The 24,822-nt window shown below is 50.0% G+C and overlaps 1 protein-coding gene and 1 long non-coding RNA gene across 8 annotated transcripts in view; one reads left to right on the top strand and one right to left on the bottom strand.

Annotated features, from left to right (window-relative positions):
• Positions 1–14,996, bottom strand: part of LOC118549190 (uncharacterized) — a 41,033-nt gene extending 26,037 nt beyond the window's left edge. For all 3 annotated transcript variants that reach the window (XR_013449887.1, XR_004923971.2, XR_013449888.1), the window contains exons 1-3: positions 14,934–14,996; positions 12,191–12,437; positions 11,761–11,855 (exon numbers count right to left, since the gene is read on the bottom strand). This is a non-coding gene — a long non-coding RNA (uncharacterized LOC118549190). The remainder of the gene's footprint in view (positions 1–11,760; positions 11,856–12,190; positions 12,438–14,933) is intronic.
• CAMK1G (calcium/calmodulin dependent protein kinase IG) overlaps positions 14,848–24,822 on the top strand; it is a 29,346-nt gene continuing 19,371 nt past the window's right edge. Inside the window, exons 1-2 of one of the 5 annotated variants that reach the window (XM_036114185.2) lie at positions 14,946–14,986; positions 24,532–24,616. Coding sequence is in view for 1 of the 5 variants with exons in the window: in XM_036114186.2 (XP_035970079.1) it covers positions 16,458–16,560 (103 nt within the window). In the remaining 4 variants the exon portion in view is untranslated. Of the gene's footprint in view, positions 14,987–15,013; positions 15,153–15,923; positions 15,949–16,405; positions 16,561–24,531; positions 24,617–24,822 lie in introns of those variants that run through there. The other 4 variants (XM_036114187.2, XM_036114189.2, XM_078078186.1 and 1 more) reach the window with 4 other exon arrangements.

The raw sequence follows: 24,822 nt of genomic DNA, 5'->3' as shown, positions 1-24,822 counted from the left end.
CATTTTCTCTCTTGAAGAGAAGATGATGTGAGCATTACTTCTCTGTCCCCACCGCCCGCCTTGGTCCTTGGTAGCTGTCACTGCTGCTTTAGAAGGGCATCCTCGGAAGGGAGGAGAAGCTCAGGCCCCCAGAGGCCTCGGCTGCTCACTCCAGTGTGACTCAGTCCACTACCCACTCAGCCTCCCGAGTCTCCTCTTCCTAGCCCCAGGGCATCTCTCCGGTTCCTCCAGGCTATTTTTACCCATCTCTGTATCAATACAAGTGAATCCAGCTGCCTAGCACTGTTGGATGAATGAACATATAAATGATGAATGAAGTATAAAGACTAAGATCTCAACTTAATGAAATAAAGTCCCTCTCTCTCTCTCTTTCTCCCTCACCCCCGCCCCCAGCCTCTGGCTATGGGTCTTGTCACTCAATGTGTAGTCCCCAAATCAGAAGCATCAGCAATCACCTGGAAACGAGGCTCCCAGGTTCCCAGGTGAACTATACCCAGAATAAACTTTGAGAAGCGCTGCTGAGTGGTCCCAAGCAGAGGCAGGAAGGTAGACAAGATGACCGCATAAGGCCCCTCACTGCTTTATATATGTCTTTCAAATCAAAGAGGTATCAGATTCATATGGTTATGGAAGGCTTAACTCAGGATCTTTACAGACCCAGAGTGCTGGCCTAGGACAGGGAAGGTAGAATTTCAACTCTTCCTTCCTTTCTAACTCTTCCCACTGTTCTGCTCCTCCGGGGGTCCCAGCTGACAGATCCAGAGCACAGCATGGCTTTGCTCTAACTAATTGCCAACAGTTGGCTGTAGCTAGATTCGTTATTCAGAAAGACTCATCACTCTCCTAATGCTGATGTAGCCATGGCTGCTGATGGTGCCTCTCACCTCCCAGCACCCAGGTCCCAGTGGGCACCCTGGGTCCCTCTGGCAGCACAGCATCCTTTTCAGAAGGCTAAGTCAGTGCCTGGGGACATGGAGCCAGGCTGTTACAGAACCTGGTTAAGCCCTGCCCCCGGCTGGGGTGGTCCTAGGGAGCCTGACCCAATGATTTAGGTGGGTGCAAGAATGGGTTCTAGTAATTCCAGGGGGAGGGTTACCTGGGACCTCTTGGATGAGCCGAGCTGCCCTCTCACAGCCAGATTAAGGAATCTGTCCCTTTTTTCTCTTGGGTATAGGAATGGGTTCTTGGAAACCCTGCAGTGTGTTTGCGGACATGGAAGAGATACATTCTAGAAAGTTCATGATGAAGAAGTCCTGAAAAACTTCAGAGCCTCTTGCTAAGGTTTGACTCAGAGGCTCAAATGTGCACTTACTCTATGGCTTGGAAAACATGATTTAAATGTGTTCCTGCCTTTCTCCTCTAAGTTCTGCTTCTGTGGATTTGTCTTTCCAAGACTATAAATTCTTAAGGGAAGGGATGTATTGTGTCTTTCACACCTACCCCCTGATTCCCGGTACCTGGCCCTGCTAAGCCATCAGCTACCCACTTAGACCCATGCCTAGATACAGGGGTAAAGGAGAGAGTGTGAGGCAAGAGGGAAAGAAAGGAAAAAAGACAGGAAAGGAAAAAGAGCATGTGAGGGGGGGAGCTGCTTGGGCACACATCTCTGAACAGCGAGAATATGATGAATAAGACCCTTAATGAAGGCTGACGCCACCGCACACACCTAGCTGCTCAGGGACTGGGCCACACAGGTGAGCTCCCCACTAGCCGGAGGGCAGAGGTGGCAGAGCTTCTACTAACATTTTAATAAGAAATTTTCAGACAGAAAATCTGAAAGAATTATAAAGGAAATGCTAATTGTCTAATACAGATGGCGGGTATGTAGGTGTCCATTTTTTTGCTGTTTTTGTTCTTCAAATGAACCAGACCCTCTGGCCTCTGTCATTTCCATCAGTATTGTCAAAGCAGATGTGAGCAAGCAGTCTTTCTCCAAAAGTAATCGAAGTAGTTGTTAAAGCAATACTGCCCTCTGCTGACCACAGGCCCCCACTTCTCTGGGGCAGCTCTGCCAAGGGAAGGACTCAGGAAGGCGGGATCCGACTGTTCTAACCCAGCCCTTTGCTTTGTCCCTCCTGTGTCTACCCTTTGCCCAGGCGCCCCCTTGTTGCTGAAGAAACCCATCCGGACACAGCAATGGGCACCAAGACTGACATCCAGCTAAGCTCAGACAACTAAACGATGTATTAGGGCAGCCAATGTCTTTGTGTCTTAATTTTTCTCTACATCCATTTACTGAGTATCTGCTTGTGTGAAGCCCAGCGCCAGGGCTGTGTGTGTGCAAAGCTACAGAGCTCCATGCTCTGGATAAATAACTTGGCCACTCGGAGCCTCGTAGTCCTCCTTGGTAAAATAGGGATCATCAGCCTCTTTCTTCCCTGGGGTAAAGAAGGGCTCTCAAGCAGAGTGAGAAGGAGTGCAATAAGCCCAGTGCTTTCAGACACACCTGGAAAGAACCAGAAGGCACTCACCTTCTTAAAGCAACAGTGAACCCATTTCCATGTGGTTTGTTGACCTTGGGTAAATATCCTAGGCCTTGACATGTTCAGACGTTAACCATTCTGAGGTAGCTGGGGCTTCAATATCTCTACCAATGGAAAGGGGTAAAGCAGAATGGATCATCCCAAGCAGTGGCCACCTCTGGGGGCAATGTCCCTGTGTAACTGACCCCTGAGAAAGCATCCAGGATAGGTTAGAGCAGTGGCTCTCAAACTTGACCTGTGTCAGAATCTCCTGGGGAGCTGTTAAAACCCAGATTGCTAGCCCCGCCCTCAGGCTCTGACTCACTTTGTGTGGTGTGGAACCTGAGAATCTGCATTTCTAACAGTCCCCAAGTAAGCGGACGAGACCGAGAACTATTGGACTCTGCTGTGCTATGGTTATAACTCCTGAACTTCGGGGGCTTCACACCACAAAAGTTCAGTTCTTGTTCATGCCACATATGGATAGTCAGTGCGGGTGGGCTCCTCCACACCATCCTTGGAGGACCCAGGTTAATCGGCACACCCCCCCCCACCATCTTGTAGCTGCATCTTCTATAACCTCTGACCTTCACAGCTGCTGTGACAAAGGAAGTAAAGAATCATATTTGGGCTTTTAACTGCTCAGCCCCGAAGTAATGACAGAAATCATATCCATTCACATTTTATTGACCAGAACTCCTCACATGGCCCTGTGCATATTCCAGGTAGAAGTCATCCGTGTCCCTAAGAAGACAGATGAACTGGATGTTGGTGACCCCTTGTTCTGACAGACATACCACCCAAGCATCTCCCTTTCCACTCACGAGAACATAGGCAATCAAGTACAAATGCGGTGGTGGTTCCTGGGGACATATTTTCTGTCTCTTACATGTTGGTCGTAGACTGATGGCGGCGGTGGGAGACAACTGTGGAGTGCTCCTATGAGCCAGGAACTCTTCTCGGTGTTTTTGTGTCTTAACTCACTTGACCCTCACGACAACCCTCTATGGTGAGCATCATCGATATTCCCACTCTATAAATAAGGAAACTGAGGCAAAGGGTGGTCATGTGGGACACTGCAGGGACCGTCACCCAGCCAGCCCGACACGACAGTCCATGTTTCTAACAACTGTTCTGCTCCATCACTGTGTGGTTCGTCTTATTTTTGAACAGAGAGTAGGGGAGACTGTAGTGGGAAGACCTGGTTTCCGGATAAGTCCAAACCTAAATACTCTAAGTCTAAACAGCTCTGCAGAGAGACCATCCTAACACAAGTAGCTCTCTTGATACACGAAGGAGTTGGCTCAAGTCAAATATGTGAAAATGGGGTCCAGGTCCAACAGATGGTCTTTAAAGGCCCTCACTGGTGCCCCACAGTGGCTAGAAGGCCAAGCAGGTTGTGTCTGGTCCCCTAAATGAACGCAATCTTCCCAGTATTTGACCAGAGATCAGGAGGATGGGACAAGACATTCTTGACTTTTCTCTTAGGATCGCCTCCCAGATCATAAAGGTCCTCCTTAAATGGGACCCTGAATGCTCCTTACTCTGCCTTCCTTTCCTCTTTCCCCTCAACCGCTCCCCTTGGCCCTGCTCTGTAGGGAGAGACACTTCAAGCTGCGGTGTCCCCACCCCAAGATCTGCACATCTCCTCTCACTATACCCTGGCGGGCGAGGGGCAGGCTCTCACTTGACAATATCATACGAAGAGGCTTTAAGTCTTAGCGTAACTGAGGCACAGTCCCAATGAGTAAGGGCTGAATCCCTCAGGTTAGAGCATCTACATGAAAAATAAGCCCTTCTACCCTGACGGTGAGGCTCTCAAAATGTCTGTGGATTTATGCTAATAAAAACTGTTTATTCTGTCTTATCAAAGCTCCCCCCCCCCCACACACACACACTCCACAAGAAACTGGGAAAGGAGGAGCTAGAAAAAAAGTAGCTGGAAATAGGAAGAGAAAAATCGTACCTGGACACCCTGGATTCAATGAGTTTGGTTTTTAACTCATCGATGCAATAGGTAGGACTTAACTGCAGAAACGGCCTCTGGCTGAGCCAAGAGTGGCCAGCAGAGGGCGCTGGTCCAGGGTCTTAAAGAGTTCCAAAGCCCGAGGTCTGGCTTGGCCCCTCTTGGTCACTCCATATTTCTGGGGGACTGTTAGGTCAGCTGGAGGGATCTGTTCAACCCAAAACACAGGATATGTAATGGTCCTTGTTAGTGCATCAAAGGGAGTCGGTCTCTGGCCTCAAAATGTCAGATTTCTTCCCTGGGGTTTACAATCCTCTCATTTCCTGTTTTTCTGAATAAAAGTTCAAAATCTCTTGGCAGTGATTTTGAAACACAACAGTTTTCAAGGCAATCGGAAAATACTGGCTATTTTGTTTAGACAGCTATCAAAGATTTGTGGTCAGTTATTCCTAACCATCTCTGTCTCTTTCTCTCTCTCTCTCTCTCTCTCTCTCACACACACACACACACACACAAACCATTCACTCAACATTCACATTTTCTGCTGACAGTTCAAACCCATGTCTGCAGCCAGGAATCTGACTGAGGAGACGGACAACTGGGAATTAACTGAGTGCTCAAATAAGTTATTCTGCATGGAAGATCTGTACGGTGAAGGGTCTCCAAACTGCTCAGGGGTGTGCTTAGCATTACCAAGGCATAGTTCTACCAAGTAATGACTGAAGCAATTCTTTCTGACCCAGTCACCAGGTGGGTAAAGGCAAGGAAATGTATCTTTCCTTTCTTGCGAGAGCACCTGTCAGATGGACCAGCAGTGGGAATTGTGCTTTGAAAAACAGGCAATAACAACTCACTTCTCAGCTAACTCTGACATGGAAAGCATGTTGCATACACAGCTCCTGGGGGGCACCCCCTGGGCTCTGATTCCAGACTGGGATTGAGGGTTTCACACTCTCAGCAAATGCACATCTTGGGGGGGGGCAGCAAAGGCAGACTTGGGGTCTTCTGTGGCTCTCATTCCAGCCCGTGTGCAGGGGAGGAGGACTCCTCCCTGAGCCCCATTTCCAACCTGGATTCCTGTGCTGGGATCCCTGCATTACAACTCTGCCCAGTGCTCAATTCCTCAGGGACAAAGGCACTTTCTTGCTTTTGTTTCCACCCCCAACCCGGCTTTGGAGGGCTTTGGAGTCTCACCCTGGTATCTCCCACAGAATCTCACCCCCATGCTTTCAGCCTGCTTTCCTGAATCCTAATTCCTATTTGTTGAATGAATTAATAAATTACTAGCTGCTGTATGCTAGGCACTTAAAAATAGTATCTACTCTAAGGGCCCCAAATTTAGTGAAATAAATTAATGTCATAATTACAAATGTTGAATATAATGGAAGAACGAATAAAGGACCGCCAAATACAGTGGAAAGAGTGAGTTATTTTGGCATGAAGGATTTCACAGAGGAGGTCAAATGTGAGCTGTTCTGGAAGCCTGGCTAGTAAGCTTCTCAGCAGAAAAGGAGAGGATACTCCAGGCCGAGGAGGAAGCCCATGCAAGGCCACATGACATGACAATCTCAGAACGCCGGCTTCTCCTAGACCCCCCACTGCAGCTCTCTGCACACTTGCGATGTCCCCATGACCTCTTGTGGGTATTCTGGGATGTGACAATTTGCCACCATCCCAGCCATTGCCCATTACCACCCTCTGCAGATACTGAGCCCCACCTGGCCCCAAATCCTTCCATTCTCATCTGGGTTCCAGGTTATGAGAAGGCCAACCTCACTTTACAGAGAAATGTCCAAAATGGCTGATACTTCCAAAGCTTCCTAGGGCGGTAAAAGGAATGGTGTCTGCCTTGAATGCTGATCTTTTCTTCTGTCCCTGGAATCTACAATGCCCTAGTCCAGAAGAATGGAAGAAATGTCTTCCCCTTATTTCCCCCACACCCCATCCTGCAGGCCAGGCCCCCGAACATGACCCTTTTATTCAGTAGGCTAATGCAGGTCCTCTAGACCCCAGGATCAATCAATACTTTTCTAGTGCTACCGAGCCCACTGGCCTTTGCCACCACGGCAAGAAGATAAGCCCTTGTGCTCTTTGTAATCCTTCAGTGCGGTTGCTTTCCCCAAGGTTTTGGAAAGCCTTGGCAGACCACTTTCTCTCTGCTTCCTCCCACCAGCTAGGGGGACGCAGAAGTGCTGAAAGCTGGGATCAAAATGATGCCTTACGCCGCGTGTCAAGAGCAGCCTGCCCCCATCTGCACGCTGCAGCCTCGCCTCCAGCGGAAGTGCAGGAGGCAGCCTTGGGTTTGGAGTGTATTGTGTCTGTTCCCGATGCACTGCGCAGAGCCGGGGCCAGCCATTGTTCTCAGCCCACAGACCTCGCCCTGTGGACACGCCGTGCCTGCATTCTCTCCCTCCCCGAGGTTCTGTCAATCCATTCTGAAGGTCAAATTCGGACCATAGAGCTGAGAACAGTCAAACAAGAGATCTGGTGTCTAAATCAAGCAATTTTTCTTTCCTCAGAAGCAGATCATTTCTGCTAAATATTACTTATCATCAATTCTCTTATTTAAATGTTCCATCTCAGGAACAACAGCGGACAAGAACATCGAGGTAGTGATGTTGCTGGCTGCCTCAGGAGCCCTCCTCCCCCTGGAAGCCTGGACTGGGGTGGGGGCTGGGAGGGGGGAGAGAAGGGGTTCACCTGCCCTTGGTAGGTATCTAGGGAGAGGAGGAAAAGGGATTTTCTTGTTGCTACTTTCCCCAGGGACACTGGGGGGTGGATAGGTCCCCAGAATGCTGTCTAGCTCCCAGGTCCTAGCATCCCAGCTGTCCAAGAGTCCCAGGGACAACCCTCCCCTTATTAAGGAAAGGTTTTGTCTTTTGCTGCCCCTCCCACACTTATGACCAAGTCCATGACTAGTGCATGAACCAGACTTCTGTGGGTGCTAGAGTACTCGGGACCACTCCTCTTCCTGGAACAGTTACCCCAAGAGGGGAGAGGACCTGTCACCTCTACACCCTAGGCTCTTCAGCTGAGACTGCACGGTACATGGAAAGCCTCTGTCCCAGACACCTGGCTTAGAGGGGTGCACACCCATGCACGCACACGTGCCCATCGCTGCAGACGCTGCCTCTTCCTCGGCTAAGCGTGCCGCCTCCACCCTGCTCTCCTGAGCTGCCTGACTCTCGTGTGGGTCCCAGCAGTGTCTCAAACTGAGTCGTGTGCCCAAAAGGTCCTCCTCCTGAATGCTTATCGTTTTCCAAACACTCTACATGCATTTTCTCATTTAATTCTCGTGACCCTCTTGTTGAGGAAAGTATTCCTTGATGCCCATTTGACTCATGAGAAACAGGCTCAGAAATGTTAAGAAACTTGCCTAGGATCACACCACTAGTGATAAAGCACCCAAAATTCAATCCCAAGTCTGCTCTCATGCCTGACTCTTAGCCTCTTCACTGTAGCTCTCAAAGATGTTTATGTATTGTAGAGTTTTAGGATCCATCCAGGAGTCACTCCTGAAGGTCAATTATTCATTCAGTAGACAAATTCTTCAAGAGGCAAATCCTTCCAGAATGCCTGCTCTGCACCGAGCACCATGAGGACAGAGGAGATTAGTAGGTAGTGTCCTTCTTAATCCCATTGGGTCCTTTCCACTGCAAGAGGGGGAAGGAGGCTCAGTCATCATCCCTGGAATGTTTCCAGAAGGCTAACATCCTGGGGATGACTGGTTTGAGATGCCCCCTCCTAAGGGAGACTGGGCAGCAGAGGGAGGTCGGAGGCGGGGAGAGACGTCACCTCAGTGCAGGCACACTGCCCATCAGCCCATAGTAGACACCTGAAAAATTACCTGTTCTTAGAATATTATAGAAAAGAGCAGAAATCACCACCCAAAGCAAGAACATGGAGAAGTCTGAGGCAAGGCTTTTTTTGAGAAAAGGTTGGTCACAGCCCCGCCAAGAAACAGCTCCATTTTCCGCCATTAGCCTGCAGGCTGGACACAGGGACCAGGTCTGGGCAGGATGCTGCACTAGAGGGCAGTAGCAGCTTGCTCTTGGGAGTGAAGGAGCCCAGCTTCCCATCTCTCTGGAGGAGAGGCCAAAAGCAAGCCTGCTGCATTCTAAGTCTGCCCAATGTGGGGGCAGGACCTGGAGGCAGACGTGTGATTTTCAAAGGGGAATAAATGCAACCTTATTTTTCATGTTTCATACAATCCTTTCCTTACATTTAACCTGACAGTAGACTCCTGGGATAGACCGACATCATTAGCCCAATTGGACAGCTAGGAACAGGAAAATCCTTGAGGTTTAGACTTAGCCCAGGTTGCTTGGCTAATAAAGATACTGTGGGAACAAATGCTAGATTCCCCAGACCCCAGTTCGGGGCCAATTCCAAGGCCTTAGAACTAGAACAGAGTAATGTGGGCTGAATTCCTTAGTGAAATTCTCACATCATAATTTTTCCTTTGTACGCCGTTTCTTTTGTTATTTGTTCATTCCCTGGAGGCTTAGGAAGAAACAGAAAAAGGAAATTAAAATCAAATTGGACAATCAGGTACTTTGTACGTAGCCTTGATAAAAGTTTGGATGAGGCAAGTGATACTCATGACCACCCACTCACTGCACTTGACCCCCTCCCGCCCCTACTATCTTTCAAGGTCACATGGTGGTGACCGTGAAAAATCATGACTGATTCCTCCAGCTGTGGATAGAGAAATACATGCAAATCATGATGGACACAGAAGAGAAAGGTTCTACAATCTCTGCCGGGGACCAGAACCAGGTTCTCACAAGGGAACTGACGAGGTCATCAGCCAAAAATCTGAAGCCCAGGGTGATGGGCTTTGTCCTGTACCCTACTTATTCCTGGAACATGGCACATACCAAGGCTGGGCTCATTTGTGAATGGGACTCAAGGCAAGGGAAGTGATAGATTCTTTTAGCAGAGATACACAGCAAACATGTGAGGAGGGGAGCAGCTGAAAATCTACTCACCTTGTAGACTTCCCACCTGCACGATACAATGCCACCACCAGCCCGCCCCCCCCCCCCGACCTGGGTAGAGCTAGATATAGCTGAATGTTTGCTGAACCTTGGCAGGGGCTGAAGAGAAGGATAGAAAGAACTAAAGACAGGGTATATAGGATGACGGAGCTATGGGAAAGAGGAGAAGAAAGAGAAAGTCCAGGTGGAATGAACTAATATGCCCCTCCCTAGGTGGAGGGGTCATGTGGAAGTAGCCAGAGGTCCTGACTGACTAGCCCACCCCTGCCACCCAACGCTCTGCACCCTCTAAAGAAATTGGAAGCTGCAGCACAAACCAGAAGAAATGGCTGTTTTAATATATTCTTTTGGATTCTGCATGTGTGCAGGGGCAGCCCATGGTAAACCCGTTACTATGTACTGAACTCCTCCCTCTGCTTTCAATAGTATCAAACTCAGGACACACCAGAAAACTCTTCCTTTAGGTTTTATTCTGCCCTTCGATTTTTCAGATCTCTGTGGAACATGCTTTCTGCCAGGTGATATGATAGCATAGAGGTCACGGAAGCATGGTTTCTATGCCTAGAGAGCTCATCACTAATGGGCAACCTTGACATGTGGCAGACCCAAGTCCCAGCCAGCAGAGCAGGGTGCGTGCTGTTGCAGAGATGAGCTCTGGGAGAATAGAGAGGGTCGTCCATTTTGCCTGTGGCCCCAGGAAAGAGTGATGGGGCGGGGGTAGATTTCTTAAAGGACCAGCTCAAACAAAAATATGAGCACATCGCAGGCTGCAGGAACAATGTAGACCAACACGTAGTGGTGTCTATTCCTGGAAGTACTAGAAATCTGGTGTCTTATTTTTAAAACAAATAAACATTAAAGTAGCAAGTATTACATTGATTCATGCCTGCAATGCCGCCTGTCTCTGCTGTCCTATAATTTCCATTTCCTCCCTCTCACCCCCACTTTCTTGTGCCGGTTCCATTCTCTCTTAGCCAACTCCAGATTGGAAATGTGTTATGAAATAAGTGGTGTTTGTTCTTTGGTAGCCCCCCCCCCATGACCCTGCCTATCATACTTTGAAAGCCTTGCACGATTTCTTTTCCTGCTTCACCAGCTGCATTTGGGGCTTCTCTCTCTCTTGCTCTTACTGCCCAGTGACAGTGCACTTGTCTCTGTCTCTCCAATAGGTATGGCTCCTTTCTACCCCAGGGCCTTTACACATTCTGTTCTTCTGTTTCTCTAACTTTTCACGTAGCTAGTTCTTCTTGCTTCTGATTCCAGTTTGAAAGTCACTTTCTCAGGGCTGCCTAAGGTCCCCTAACACATATTTTCACAGTGCCCTAAACTGTTCATAGTACTTATCACAATTGTAATTATCCGTATTTGTTTAAAATCTGACTTCACTGCCAGAATGCAAGACTCGTTCGGGAAGAAACTGTGCTTATCTTATTTATTACTGTATGTTCAGAGCCTAACATATTGCCCCAGAGTAGGTGCTTCATAAATACTTGTTTTACGGATGGAGGGATGGATGGATGGATGCACGGAGGTCATTCTCCCTTCCCTTTTCCACCCTGGCACCTCATTATGTCTTGTTGTCAGGTGGCTCTCCAAAAAGCTCAATCTGGAGATCTAATCAAACATAAAAGACAATGCAGACCAGCGCTCTTTGAAAGTGGAAGACTGTCCTGTTCTCATGAGCACACCTCCCTTGTCTCCTCCTTACCCCAAACCATAAGAGGAGCCCTTATTTTGTCCAGTTGAGGGATAAGCATGACCACATGGGAGCAGTGGAGAGAAGCACCCAGTGAGTACACCTGGCCACTTCTCCCTTTGCCAACATCACCTGTGACAGGCTCAGATGCACAGGTGATTTTGGGCGAGAGAAGGATGCTCCCTAATGGGCATGGGCCCTCCTTCTCCTCTCCTGTAACCCCTTCATTCAGACCTTCATCCCCTCAGGTCTCCGTGACAGCAGAGCCTCCCTGCTGACGTTCTAGTCTCTAATTTCTCCCCACTCCACCATTGCTTTCCCACAAACACCCTTGCATGAGAGCCCGCGGTGCCTCTACTACCTTCACAGCCCAGGCCAGAGCCCTCAGCCAGGCTACCCAAACACCCTGCCCAGCCAGCCCTGTCCCCCACCACACTGCAGGGCCGCCTCCTCACGTCCAGCATGCATCTTAGCTATTCCAGCCTCTGTATTTCCCTACTCCTACCTCGCCCACCACACCTCCTAAATCTGGTCCTAGATCACCCGTAAGGCCCAGGCCGACTTCCATGAAACTTTTCCAACCCACGGCTTTCCTGCCACGGCCCCACCTCTGGTGACGATGTGGGTTAACAGTACCTGATTTCACTATCGATTCATCTCCACTTGCTTTCTGTGTCTTGCCTCCTCTCCTGGGCGCATAGTTGATGTTGAATAAATATTCGGTTGAACTGCTGATTGGGGAAACCATAGCAATAGGGCCATTAAAAGAATCTGAACCAGGCAAACCAGCACGCAAGTGTGAATGTGCGCATGCGTGTGTCTATGCACAAGTGCGCATGTGTTCCCAGGGCTAAAAGCTCTCTTCCATCTCCCCGGCACACGTTCCGGAATGCCCGCCTAGCTGTGTGGTAACCTGTGCTGCTACTCCAGCAATGGACGCTCCGCCCCTGCTCCCCACCCCTGATGCCCGGCATGTGGCCTGGTCAGTACCTGGGAGGGCATCTGCCTTTGGAAGTCAGCATAAAGAGGTAACACTTTCTCCCATGGCACCCAACAGGGAACTTACTTCTGTTTCCGCAGCTGAGAAGTCATCCCTGGCTCGGTGGCTCACCAAGACCAGCAGCGTGCAGGTGGATGGAAGGCAAGGGGCAGGGGTGGGGGAGGGTTCCAGTGGGCTGTTGCTGACCAGCAGTTCCTTGTCCAGTTCAAACTTGTATCAGATCACATTAGAGAGCAGAGAGTTGGCTGATTTATGGGCTTGGACAGCAGTTCTAGGAATGTAGAGTCTGGGTCTGGTTTTGTGTTCCCAATACCTAGTACACAGTCAGTGTTGATAAATATTTAAGGAACGAGTGCTCGTACGTGTGTGCTGGCTGCATTCAGCTCCCTCTGGAGATAAACTTTCTAACACACGTTTTGCCTGTGGGCACTACTTGACTGTCTCAGGCTGTGATAAACTCCCCAGTTCCAGTGTTCAAATAGAAGGACAGCTGCTAGTCAGGAATGCTGTACCCAGGGAATCTAAGCAGTGGAAACACAGGCTAAAATTCAAGACAAACATATAAAGAACCAGGGAGAGCTATAGACAAAGAGTTTTGGGAACAACACAGAGGAAGGAGTGACTACTTGTGAGGAAGTCAGAAAATCATGGAAGGTTTCATGGATGAGATAGTATTTGATGAGGATTTTTCAAATCTGAGGAATTTCCATAGGCAGAGAATGAGGAAAGGGCATTCTGTATTGGTAGACCAGTACAAGTGAAGGTCAGGAGCTTTGAGAAAAGTGGCATGTTGGAAATCAGTGTCTCATATGGTATGGCTGGAATGTCAGCTCCAATGGAGTCCCAATGGAGGGACTCAGGGGAAAGGGGATAATTTGGTCCAGATCCTGGAATGCCTCCAATGATGGGCTAAGATGTTTGGCCTTTATTCTGTAGGTAATAGATCTTTTTTTGAGGTGGAAGCAATCAATATGTTTCATTGAGATAATTCTAGCAAGAACGAAAGCTGGAATGGAGAAAAAACAGTAATACTGACTGCCTACCATATGCTAGTTGCTGTTCTAAGCAACTAGTGTTCTGTCTCACTCTGCCCTACTAGTGTATGAAATAGGTTCAGGAATTATCCCATTTCACAGATGGGAAAAATGAGGCACAGACTGGTTAAGTCATTTGTACAAGGCCACACCTCCAGTCATCCATCTAACCTAGGAGACTTCTTTAGAGCCACTTTTATCTATCCCAGTGGATCACCTCACCCAGGGACCAATAGAGCCTAGTCTATCACAATAGCACCAGACAGAAGGGGAGGAAGGCCTGAATTAAAATTGTAGAGATGAAAATATAAAAGAGGCAGCATTTACTTACTGCCTTTTGTGTAAAAAAGGATGGCAGGGGATATCCATATATATCTATTGATAGCTGTATCTATCTATGTATATCTATTCTTTTCCTTGCATCCACATGAAATACTGGAGGGATATACAAGAAACTAATAAGAGTGGCCACCTATAGAGGGCAGGGCAGGGGGGAGGGGGTGGAGGGGAAGTGGAGTGGGGTGAGAGTGGGGTGAGACACTTCAGTGTATGTCTTTTAATATAGTTCTGATTTCTGACCCAAATGAATGTGCTATTTATTCAAAAAGCACAAATTATTTTTAAATAATTGAAAAGGCACAATTTAAAAGCTAATTCAAAGAAACAACTGAAAGTGCATAACAGCTGATTGGATTTGGAAGGCAATGAAAGAAACAACACAGCCAAAGAAAGTGCCTGGCTCTCTAACATGAGTGTTTGGGAAGATGGTAGCTCTGCAGCCTGGATGGGGAAATGGGAGAAGAGTGGTTTGAAAGAAGCTATTATACATTCAGGATTCTTTGTAGATGGAAGTGGACATATGGATGTTAAGGTTAAGGTGGACAACCCAGATGGGGGTGTTGATTGGGGATATTCACATGATGAGGGTAACAGACCCTGTAAGTGGATGTTGAGATTAAGGAAAGAGTAGAGAAAGAGAAAGCAAGGGGGCAGAAGACAGAAGTTCAAGGAACCTACACTGAAGGAGCAGCCAAAAGGAGGCTGAGATGATCAAGAGCAGGATGGAGAGGTGAGTATAGGGGAGCAGAGTCAGAAGAGTTTCCAGAAGGGGAGTGATCTCCTAAGGTCTAATGGGTTAGGACTGAAAAGAGGATGGTAGGTTTTGGGGATCAGGATGCTGTGCTTCTAGAAACAGGGAAGAGGAGACATATCAGAGATGTGGGGAAGAACCACCCAACAGAGGGTCCCCCTGCTTCTCTTCCCATTCTATAAGAGACAACTGGACACAGAGGGGTCTTCAATCCCTACATTTCAACCAGTGTAGATATCCTATTGCCCCAGAAGGTGTTTTTAAACAACACACTCCAGCAACTGAAGAGAAACTGAGGCAGGCAGTCCTAGAAAGCTTCTCTGATTTTCTGTTACCACCCCATTCAGGCCAATGGAAACTTGTAATATGAGGCTTTATATTTGCTTTTTATTCTTCCTCCCTCTCTTTGCATTACACACATCAATGCAAACACAATTACACACACACAAACACACACACAAGGCATAAAAGGGCCCTTTGCAAAAGCAGTTTTCTGGATCAGACTCAATGCTGCTGGGAGGGAGGGAAAGCAAAGCAGAGAAAAGGCAGGAGATGCAAGCCACCATGGCTACTTTTCCTCCCCTTTAAGACTGCCTGGTTACGGTCCTGGGAAAGAAAACCCCTGCATTCCTCCCCTTTAATTCGGTTTATTGTTAAAGCACTGGAGCAGCTAATCCTCACAGACCTGTAGGAGCTGGAGTAGGAGCACCAGGAGCACCATTCCTTCTGAGTCTCCGGGTAAGATAAGTCTGATTCTTTTCTTGGTTTGGGGAGGTTTCCTAGGCTTAGTAGGGGGCAGGCGGCACCTAGAGATGTGTGTGAAGAGCCACTTTTGCAAGCAACTTGGGGATTTTGTTCATTTCAGCTCCATTTCCAGTCTTGCCTGACTCTTGTGGTATCAAGGGTAAGTTGTAGCTGCCTTGGAAAATAAGTCTGACTGGGGGCCCAGTGGCACGTCCATGCAGAGCCATCTACCGTCACTTCAGGGTTGGCGTGAGTGGGAACCGCTTGCACTTCTGAGCAGGGAGAGGGGGGCAAAATATCGGTGTCTGTCCCTCCTGCAATGCCCGCCTGCAGGCTGCATTCTAGGGGCAATCCTCAGGGCTCCGGGGCTGGGAGGGGCTGTCCATCTGCACATCCCTGCCTCCTGCCCATCCTTCATCTCTTAACCTCTCTGACCCCATCTGGCAAGGAGCAGTGCCCTTCTGCCTACCTGTCTGGGTTGTTGGGGGGATTAAGGGAGCCAGTGGGCAAAAAGGCAGTTTGTAAACAGCCTGTGGCTCTGCAACCCCCAGGGGAGCGGACCAGTCTCAGTCCCTCCCGGTGGGGTCCATGGACAGGCTCCAGCTCCAGGTCCCGCCTGGGCTCCGTTAGGATGCAGAACTCATTGCTCTCAGTCACAAGACCGCTCCTTCCCCTTCCCCAGGGGCGCGTCGGGCTCCCTTCTGTCTTTAAACTTCCCCAGTTGGGCTGGCAGGTAAAGATGTTAAAAGGAGGTCTAGATTCTCCACCACCCCCATCCGCCCTGTGGCCCCTTCTCTCAACGTAACTTTGACGCACAAGCATTAACCCCGAGGCTCCCGGAGGCAGCTGCCGGGGCTCGCCCTGCTCTGGCTGCGGTGCATGGCTGGCCAGAGGCTTGCTCTGGAGCCTGATAAACTGATCATGAGGAAAATCTCCGAGAAGGGTCAAAGAGTCAAGTAGGTTTCTCCTGGGGAAAGAGACGATCTTTCCCAGAGCAGAGGCCGGAAACAGCCCGGCTCCTGGCAGTCCTTTTGACCCAGGCTTAACCAGGGCCAAAGATGAGATCCAATAGGCCATAACACAAAGTGCTTAGTAATACCTGATGTGGGGACCGCACTTTACAGTTTATAATGTGCCTTTAATCAGTTGTCTTTAGGACAAGCCCACTGAGCTGGTGGGGCGAATGGTATTTCTCCCTTCACGTGGAGGGGACCACTGACACTCAAAGAGGCTTGCGGAGGGTTGCGAAGCTGGATATGGATGGTATCTAGTAGCATTTGAACCCAGGACTTCTGACATCATCAGTGACCTTTCCATGATACTACAGATAGCTACAGTGTGTTGGGGGGGGATGGGGGGGTGCGGGTGTGTATTAAGAGCACTCTTGAGAAAGCGCAAAACTTTGGGAAAGAAGCCTGAGGTCTGAGTGACAAAAGGTTTGAGCTGGAGCCCGGAGAGGCAGTGGATGGCCTGGCCTCAGTGCCTTGCTCGGAGCATCCAAGTCACGTGTTCAGGGGGACTCGGTCAGGTGCTGGGGTTGCAGGAAAGCATCCTAAGGATGAGCCAAGGTAAGTGAAACCGGATAATCACCTCCAGGAGAGAGGCAACAGGTTTCGCGGTGGCTCTGATAGACTGGGGTTCCCAGTGCGGCTCTGCCATTTACTATCTGATTTGGGGCATTTTTCTTATCATTTCTACCCATCAATACCGCAGCTATGAGATGGGCTTCATGACGCCTCCCCTAAAGGTGGCAGTGAGGCACGAGGGGAGGTGATGCAGGTGCCTCGCCCCGCGCTCAGCCCGTACCCCGCAAGGCCTGGGAGCACTTGGGGCCAGGACGGGAGAGATCCCCGCGGGCAGCGGAGAGCGGCGCGCCGGCTCCCTCCTCGCTCACAAGCTCGCCCGCGGCCAAAAATAACTGCCCCGCACAGCGCGTGCGGTGCGGGGCCACCGGGTGAATGGGCTGCAGCATGAATGAGACTGGAGCGGCCGCGCGCGCCGCTACAACCGCAGGCGCGTCCCCGCGGTCACCGCCTGGGGGGCTGGGGCCCAGCGGCCGCCGGGGAGCAAGCCTATGGGGACCTCCCCGCCGGCTCCGCTGTCCACGACGGTCGGGCCAGCGTCTAGGGAGGCAGGGCTGGTCACGCAGGGCTTCCTGCGCGCAGCAAGCCTTCTGCGCGCCTCCCCGGGCGGAGCGTGCCCGGCGGCCGGGCGCTTCGAGTAAGGAGCCCTGCACCTGCCCAGAGGAGGCACCTCTTGCAGGGTCTGGCTTAAGGGCGGCGTGTGGCAGACACACAGTCAACACTATTACCCTTGAAAACTCCCCAGAAGGGTGCGCCAGGGAGACCAGCATGATGCCCACGAAGAAACCCTTGGCAGGCGGTGTTTCCCAATGTGGCGGCAGGGCTCTCTTCCCTTGGTTCAGTACCAGATGAAGTAGTTGGTTTGCATTTCAAGACCGTGATGTATGAAAAATTAGATATTTTTAAACATTTTAAAATCACAGTGAGATGCCCACACTGTGAGGCGTACTTGGGAGCTGTTGGGAACAGTGGATTCACGTCTCCTCTTGCGTGTTCAGGTCTATTTAAAGTCTTACTTGTTTCCCTCTCTTTCTCCCCAGTGCAGGGTGTTTAATTCATGTGCCTGTGAATTATAGTGGTTGCAGAGTGATTCTGCATAGCATTATAGTGGTCGCAGACTGATTCTGTGCCCCCTGATGCCCCAGGAATGTGGGCGAAATAGAGCAGGGATCCTTATTCCCATTCAGCAGAGGAGGAAACTGAGGCCCCCTGGGGTTAGGAGCACATCAGGAATCTGTGGCACACCCTGCTCTCTCCAGGGACTCCTATGTGCTGACCTCTCAGCCACTAAATGAAGCCCTAGAGAATGTTCATTTCTTTTATAAGAGGCACACAATAAATCTTAAGCAACATGTGAATTCTGGCTTGTCACTGCAGCAAGAGGGATTTGCTTAAACTTAAATGTGGGCTTGAGCCTGAAATAAACTGCAGGAGGCAGTTGTAAAACGTCCTTCCTCAGGGATTTTGTGAACAGAAACTGGCATGCAGTGTTGGCCTTTGAGACTCGGGCCTAGTGGAGGTGCTGGGGATGAAGTCCATATTCCATGGAGGTTCTGTCCAGCCAGAAGTCTCCAGGAGGCTTTCAGATCCAGGGCCTGGGCTTGAGCTACAGCCCATGAGCTGGAGTGGGTTGTGACAGCTCACACAGGCCCGGCTGCATGTCTCTGACACCATGAGGAGAGCAATGCTCTGACGAGGGCAGCAGGCTGCTGGAAATTTCGTATGTTGCTCAAACCAATGGAGAGTCACAAAGTATCAGAGATGGCCAGTCTCCCTGTTTTCCACAGTAGGCTCTGGGCAACCCTATATCCCCTGGATGCTAATAGGTGTTACACAAGGAAAGAGTTTCACAATCCAGTAAGTTTGGGGGATGCCAAGTTAAACAGCATTAACCAAGTGTCTTTAACAGTGGTCAGAGCCTTTAATAAGCTAATGTGGATCATGAATTTCTAAGAAGGAGCAGCAAATCTACTTTGCACACAGTCTTCTGGGACTAATAAAACAAACTTCAAGGAACCTTAATCTATTCCAGTCTCCTCTTTTCACTAAGGAGAAATGTGGAAGCCCAGAGAGGTACAGTGATCTGCCTGGGGCTGCACAGCTCCCCTGTACCAAATCAAAACCAGAACGAGAACTTGAGCTCTTTCTAAATGTCCCTCTCAATTCAAAGGATGACGCAAAGTCCAATATGGGCCAGAGTCCAGGAAACTGGAGGTCAGGGCAACAAAACATCCCAGCGTTAGCCTTTTAGCCCCTTATAACCAAGTGATTTATATATTGCCATGACTCCGTGAGCCCCAGCCTGGAGGCAGAGAGCACATTCTTATGAAAGATGATCCAACTGATAACCTCCCTCCCAAGACCCACAAGCCTTTCTGAGTCATACTCCCAAGAAATGGAAAACCCTGGAAGCAGACCATAAAGCAGTCTTAGGGTGGCTTATTCCACTGAAGTCAGTAAGAGAGCCACACACGGTCCTCAGGAAGGCCCTGAGGCCTGCTTACCATGCCCTGAGTGATTTATACCTGCTTGCTCAGAAGCCCCAAGTGAGAGCATAAACAAAGGCACAGTGGCTCTTCCCATAGGTAAAGTTGAGAGCCATTATCTGTGGGTTGAAGTCTGCAGAGGTGCCATTCCAAGATTCTCTCCTTCTCTCCATCTCTCTGGGTTGTTTCTGTCCAGTTTAGGAACCCTACCATGGGGTTTGGGAAACACACATTGAATTGAATTGAATTGAATTGAATTGAATTGAATTGAATTGAATTGAACTGAACTGAATGCCTGGATTAAAACATGGTGCACCGAAGGCTCTGGGATGCATTATCAGGAGGGGTGACTTTTAAGCTGTTAGTCCAGCTGATTCATTTAATAAGCACCACAGAGCAGCTGGGACTCCACATAGGAAACTTTTAATAAGGAGGCTATGTGGAGCAGGGTGGGCAGGAGTGAGGGGCCAGAGAGAGGATCCAGGGCAGTGTGAGGTCATGAGGTGACCTGGCAACTTTGGGGAATGGTGATGGCAATGAGGAGGCCACCGACAATTAGCCTTATCTGCATTAGAGTTCTCTCTGGTGCCAGTGCTGTTCCTGTGACCAAATGGAGCCTGGGAAGAAGAGAAGGATAGGGATCCTCCATGGAAGAAGCATGAGAAGGGCACCTGCCTCCTGGGCTTGTGGCCCAAGCTTCTGTCAGCAGCACCTCATAAAGAGGCAGGCTGGATGCCACCACAGATCACACCGCCTGTCCCCAAAAGCACAGAAAGGGCGGCGCTCAGAGGCAGTGTCCACCCCAGGGCTGCATGGGCTGCCCTTTAGGAAGAACTTTTCCCTCTGCAGTCTCCTCCCCAGCTGTGGAACTGTCCCCCAACAGAGCAGGAAGACCACCCTGAAAACTCTGAGCACTGCCTAGCAGCCAGACGCTGTACTGGACCCAAGGGAGACGAGGAGACGGGCAAGGTGTGGTCCACATGGAGTTACCTTCTCCTGAGGACATGACCTCAAACCAGTAAACAGGAGAATTTCAGATTGTCACAGGTCGTACAGAGCAAGGAGCAGTCTCACATGGTAGAGTAACTTTGGGTGGGTGGAGGGACTGACTCCAGACAGAATGGTCAGGAAAGGCTTCTTCGAGTGTCCCGACGAAGTGCTGCTGACCGAGAACCAGGCCCTGAGTGGTGATATTGGCAGTGGGGCCAAGGTGGTTCGGCTCTCTGTGGCCATTCTGCCCTGTCCTGCTGCGGTGCTTTCAAGAGAGCCTGACCTTGAGAACTTGAGAGAGGAGGCCCCAAGGCCTCCCTTGCCAGGGTACGGTCTTCTTGCTAGAGGTCCCTCTGTAGAGCAAGGTAAAGAATCCATCCTCCCACCCTGTACCTATTTTCAGCCCAACTCCCTGATCAACCCGCCCTAGCCCCTGGGCTCTCCTCCTCACTGGATCATTTAACGCACACGGGCTGGACCCTTGACGTATGCCAGGCTCAGTACTAGGCACTAGGGATTCCGGGTGAGTGACCTGGGGTGCCTGCAGCACTCAACGGTCAGGGGAGGGAAGCTCACACATCCGCCATCAATTTACAGCTGACCTCTGAATGGCTTTGGCCCCAAGCAGTGAGCAGCGTGCACATTCATTTGAGAAATGTCCGCATTTAGTCCAGCGGGGAACCAAGGAGTGTTATCCCCACACCGCAAAGATGGCCCCATGAAGAAGGTCGTTTCCTCGGCCGGGAGTCATTTCTGCAGAATATCCTCAAGGGCCTTGCCCTGTTGAGGAGTGGAGGTCACGGATGCCAACACCCACGGTGTCTCCTGAGCTATACCTGTGAAATCAGCTGTAACTCGGCTCTTCCTGAGCTTTGAAGCCCAGTGGAAGTGGAGGCCAGAAAGAGAGAGGTGGGAGTACTTTGGGAACAACAGCAATCTTAGGGCTGCAAGCTTCTCAGAATGTGTTTTCTTTTCCTCTGAAAGAACCTAGATTACGGGAGTCAGGGGAGCCAGGAGGAGGACTTTGACAGAAAGAAGCAGGACGTAGAAACACTGTGGGCCGCCCCTCTGAGAGCCCATGGTTAGACCTCCACCGCACTGGGCGCCGGCGCCTGGGGACCTTTCTGAGATCAGGGAGGGGCGGGAGTGACTGGGTTTCAGATCCGGGGCCAGAGTTCTCCACTTTGCTCTGAAGATAGAGCTCCATTGTTAGGATTGAGTGTATGGGAGGAGGGGTGGGCGGGAAAGATGTTTTCTTATAGCCTAGCCTAGCTAAGAATACTATGTTTTTAAGCTATTTAAGAGAGATGGGAGAGAAGGAACAGTGAGTACAGATCTGCTAATGAGGTGGTCATGCCTCCTGGAGAGCAGGCCGTCATTCCATGGGGCTCCGGCAGGGGGAGTGACGAACCCCCAGCTGATGGCCCCTGAGCTGGAAAGAAGATTCTTGATTAGGTCCTTACCTGGAAAAGCAGCATCTGCAGCCCTGCCCGTTTGTGAAGGGAAGAGATGGTGGGACACAGACTGACCCTGTTGATTTGACTCCTTTTAATGTCCACCCCTATGCTCCCATCCTGTACATTCTTCAAGACCGCAGTGTATACGCTAAGAAGCACTCGGTCCAAGCGCAGATGCCAACCCCTCTGATAAGTGGAAGCTGCCAGATTTGGGGCTAAGAATCTGCAGAATGGTATCTGGCTAAAGATAGCCCTCAATTCTAATATTTCATCTTCCCCAAAGCATTCTGCCAGTCAGGGTTCATTTGTCTCTGCCTTGTGGACCGTGCCCTCCAAATCAAGGGTCAGACCACAGCTGCATTGCTGGCGAGTCCTCCTCTGGCTAGTGCCTGGGCCCTGAACTGCTGTGTCCCTCTGGGCTGCCACCCTCCCAAGAGGAGCAAATTCCACAAACAGGCCTAAAGTACAAGCACAAACCACCAGATCTACATTGGAACGTACCCAATGCTAAGGAATTCGTAACATTTCTCAGACACATTTTTCATAATCTCAGCCACCAATTAGTACACAGCGAGTTTGCAAGTTTACACACACTACTGAAGTGAACAAAGGGAATACAGCATCTTTATTTCCTATAAAATCTTTCTCATGAACTCCTACCCTCACCAGGCAGCAAAAAAGGGAAATGGAGAACTTTAAATTTGATCTTGTTCATTATAGCATCTCAGGTTCCACGGAGTCTCATTTAGCCAATTCAGTTTCTTCCAGGAAAACACACAGCCCTGAAGATGGATTCTTCTCCTCCTCTTGCTCTACTTCAAGGGGGCATTTTATGTTATAAGGTGCTTACTTGACTTGGTTGTAGATAGGAGAAGGGGGCCTCAGACTCGTCAGGGACCTTAGATCCTAGTTGTCTGGGAGCTCACCAGAGGATGACTGCTGACCTCTCAGGTGTGACTGGTCCCATCTGGCCTGCAGGGCATCCTGCTGACACCCTCCACTAAAGGCCCAACTCCCAGCCATTTGCTTCCACCTGAGAAGCCCTGATCAAAGCTGTCTCTTCTTTTGGACCCCAGGGGACAGGCCCTCTAGCAGCTCTGTGTCCCCTCACCAGGGCCCTGGGCAGAAGTGATTGTAGCATCTGCCTGTGTCCATAGTGTCCGTATTCCCACTGCGGCCAATTTCAAGCTGACAACATGAGACTGCTCCACACACAGCTGGGGAGACACACAGCTATCATGTTGGCTATCATGCTCTGGAATAAGCTGGCTACAGCCCCCCCACAGGCCCTGGGGAATTTCTGGAATCCTGCAGGTCATGCTACCCCGTCTCACTCACCTTCTCCCTCTAGGCCTGCCCCATGATTACTTCCTGCCCCTTTAAGTGTGGTTGTAGTCAGAGTACCTCCCACACATGGCTTCCCCCCAGCAGGGTCCTGAGAAGCCCACCCATCCACCCATCTGTGTCACCAATCTCCCCCCATTCCTGGATAGGTGAAAGCAAAGATGTGTGCACCCATCTCCCCCTGTCTCCTTCCCAGGATCCGCTCCAACCAAAACTGTCAGTCTGTCTACACCTGTTTCTCTCCAGCAAGGCCCTCACTCATGTCATGTTCCTTTTAATACACCGGGGCTTAAGCCCCACATTTGTGTCTGAATGCAGAAGCGGTTTCCCTCTATACCTTAGAACCTATTTTATGACATGAGTCCTCCAGATGGAGGTTTCGATCGATTTAGTATCCCCCAAATATTATCTCTATCACAACTGTTTAGTACATGTGAGGCAATGTGCTAAGTCTCTATGTCCACGATTTCATTTAAGCTGCACCATGACCATAGAGGACTCTGTCCCCATTTTACAGATGAGTTAATAGACTCAAAGAGGTCAGTAACTTGCCTAAGGCCATTCAAGTAGTAACTAGCAGTGCTAGAATTTGAACTCAGGTTGAACTCCAAACCTCCGCTCTTTACCCGATGCTAAATTGTGGAGGCACAAACTTTGTCTTTGTGCTGAAGCTATTAGAAGACCATGGAGTCTACAGGCATTTTTTTTTTTAAATGGGGAAGGAGGGACATTGCCTAAGAGTTGCAGCCATTGGACATATTTTCCTACTTCTTAGGTCCAAGAAGAATGGGGAAAGGGGTGTTGGCAGAAATGGTGCTCCCCCACCCCCCCAGACACTCAGTATCCTCCTGTAGTAGAGGCAGCTAGGGCAGAGAGTGCCCGAAGGGACAGAGATTCCCCTCAAACCACCCAACCACCCTCAAGAACGTTTCTTTCGAGTATTCACTGCCCCACTAAGGGCACCGTCCCCCCAATACTCCTACCAGGAACATGACAGCCGGCCCAGACCCCTCTCACCGCTCTGTGGGCACATCACCTGGTATCATACATAATCAGAACCCCAAATGTATCCCGAGTCCACCCCTTCTCTCCCTCACTATACCACCATGATCCAAGCCACCATGATTTCTCTCCTGGACGTCCGTCCCCCACCCATTTTTCCATGTATCAACTCCTACTCCCCCCACCCCATTCTCCACAGAGCAGCTGGTGTGAGCTCGAAAACATCAATGGTGTAACTGCTCTGCTAAAAATCCTTCAGTGTCTTGCAGTCTTGCTTAGAAGATAATCCAGTATCTTTAGCAGAGTCTTATACGGTCTGTCCCCTGCCTGCCTTCCCCTGCCCACTCACCGCCCCACGTCATGCAGAGTTCACCCGGCTCCGGCCATACTGTCCCTTCTGTCCCATCAGGCTCTGTTCCTGCCCTGCCCCCACACTGACCTCCTGTATTTTACTCCTTCTGCCAAAATCCTCCCTCACACACACTCTGTGCTTGGCAGGCTCCTTCACAAACTTCTGATCACAGTTTCAATATGACTGACCTGCTATAGGGCCTTCCCAGGACTTTATCTAAGGATGACCATTCCCGTTTGTCCCTCTTACAAGCCTAGGTTTTATTCTTTCACGGTTTTCCCACACGTCGTCACTGCGTACGTGGTACTTTACTTGCTCATTGCAGGCCCCCTGGAGCCTGCCGGTCCCAGGAGGACAGAACCATCATCTGTACGGAGCCGGCACCTGGCGCGTCATAGGTGCTGACTCAGGTGAATGCATATGGCAACTCCGGAACCCCAATACAAAGATAGGACAAGATTCAATTCAGATTTTAATGAGTAACTATTTCTCCAGCACTGTACTAATGTTGTGGGAGCTTGGGAGGAAACAATGCTTGTTCATCGAACAGTCTTTCATTTAGCCTGGAACAGGTAGGAGAGAGGTAGGAGTAAGCATGACTGGGGAGGTGGGAGAA

This window comes from Halichoerus grypus, chromosome 7 (genome assembly GCF_964656455.1).
Source record: "Halichoerus grypus chromosome 7, mHalGry1.hap1.1, whole genome shotgun sequence".
Lineage (NCBI taxonomy): Eukaryota > Metazoa > Chordata > Mammalia > Carnivora > Phocidae > Halichoerus > Halichoerus grypus.
The sequence above is the reverse complement of the archived record's forward strand: the minus strand, read 5'-3'. Positions and strand labels throughout refer to the sequence as shown.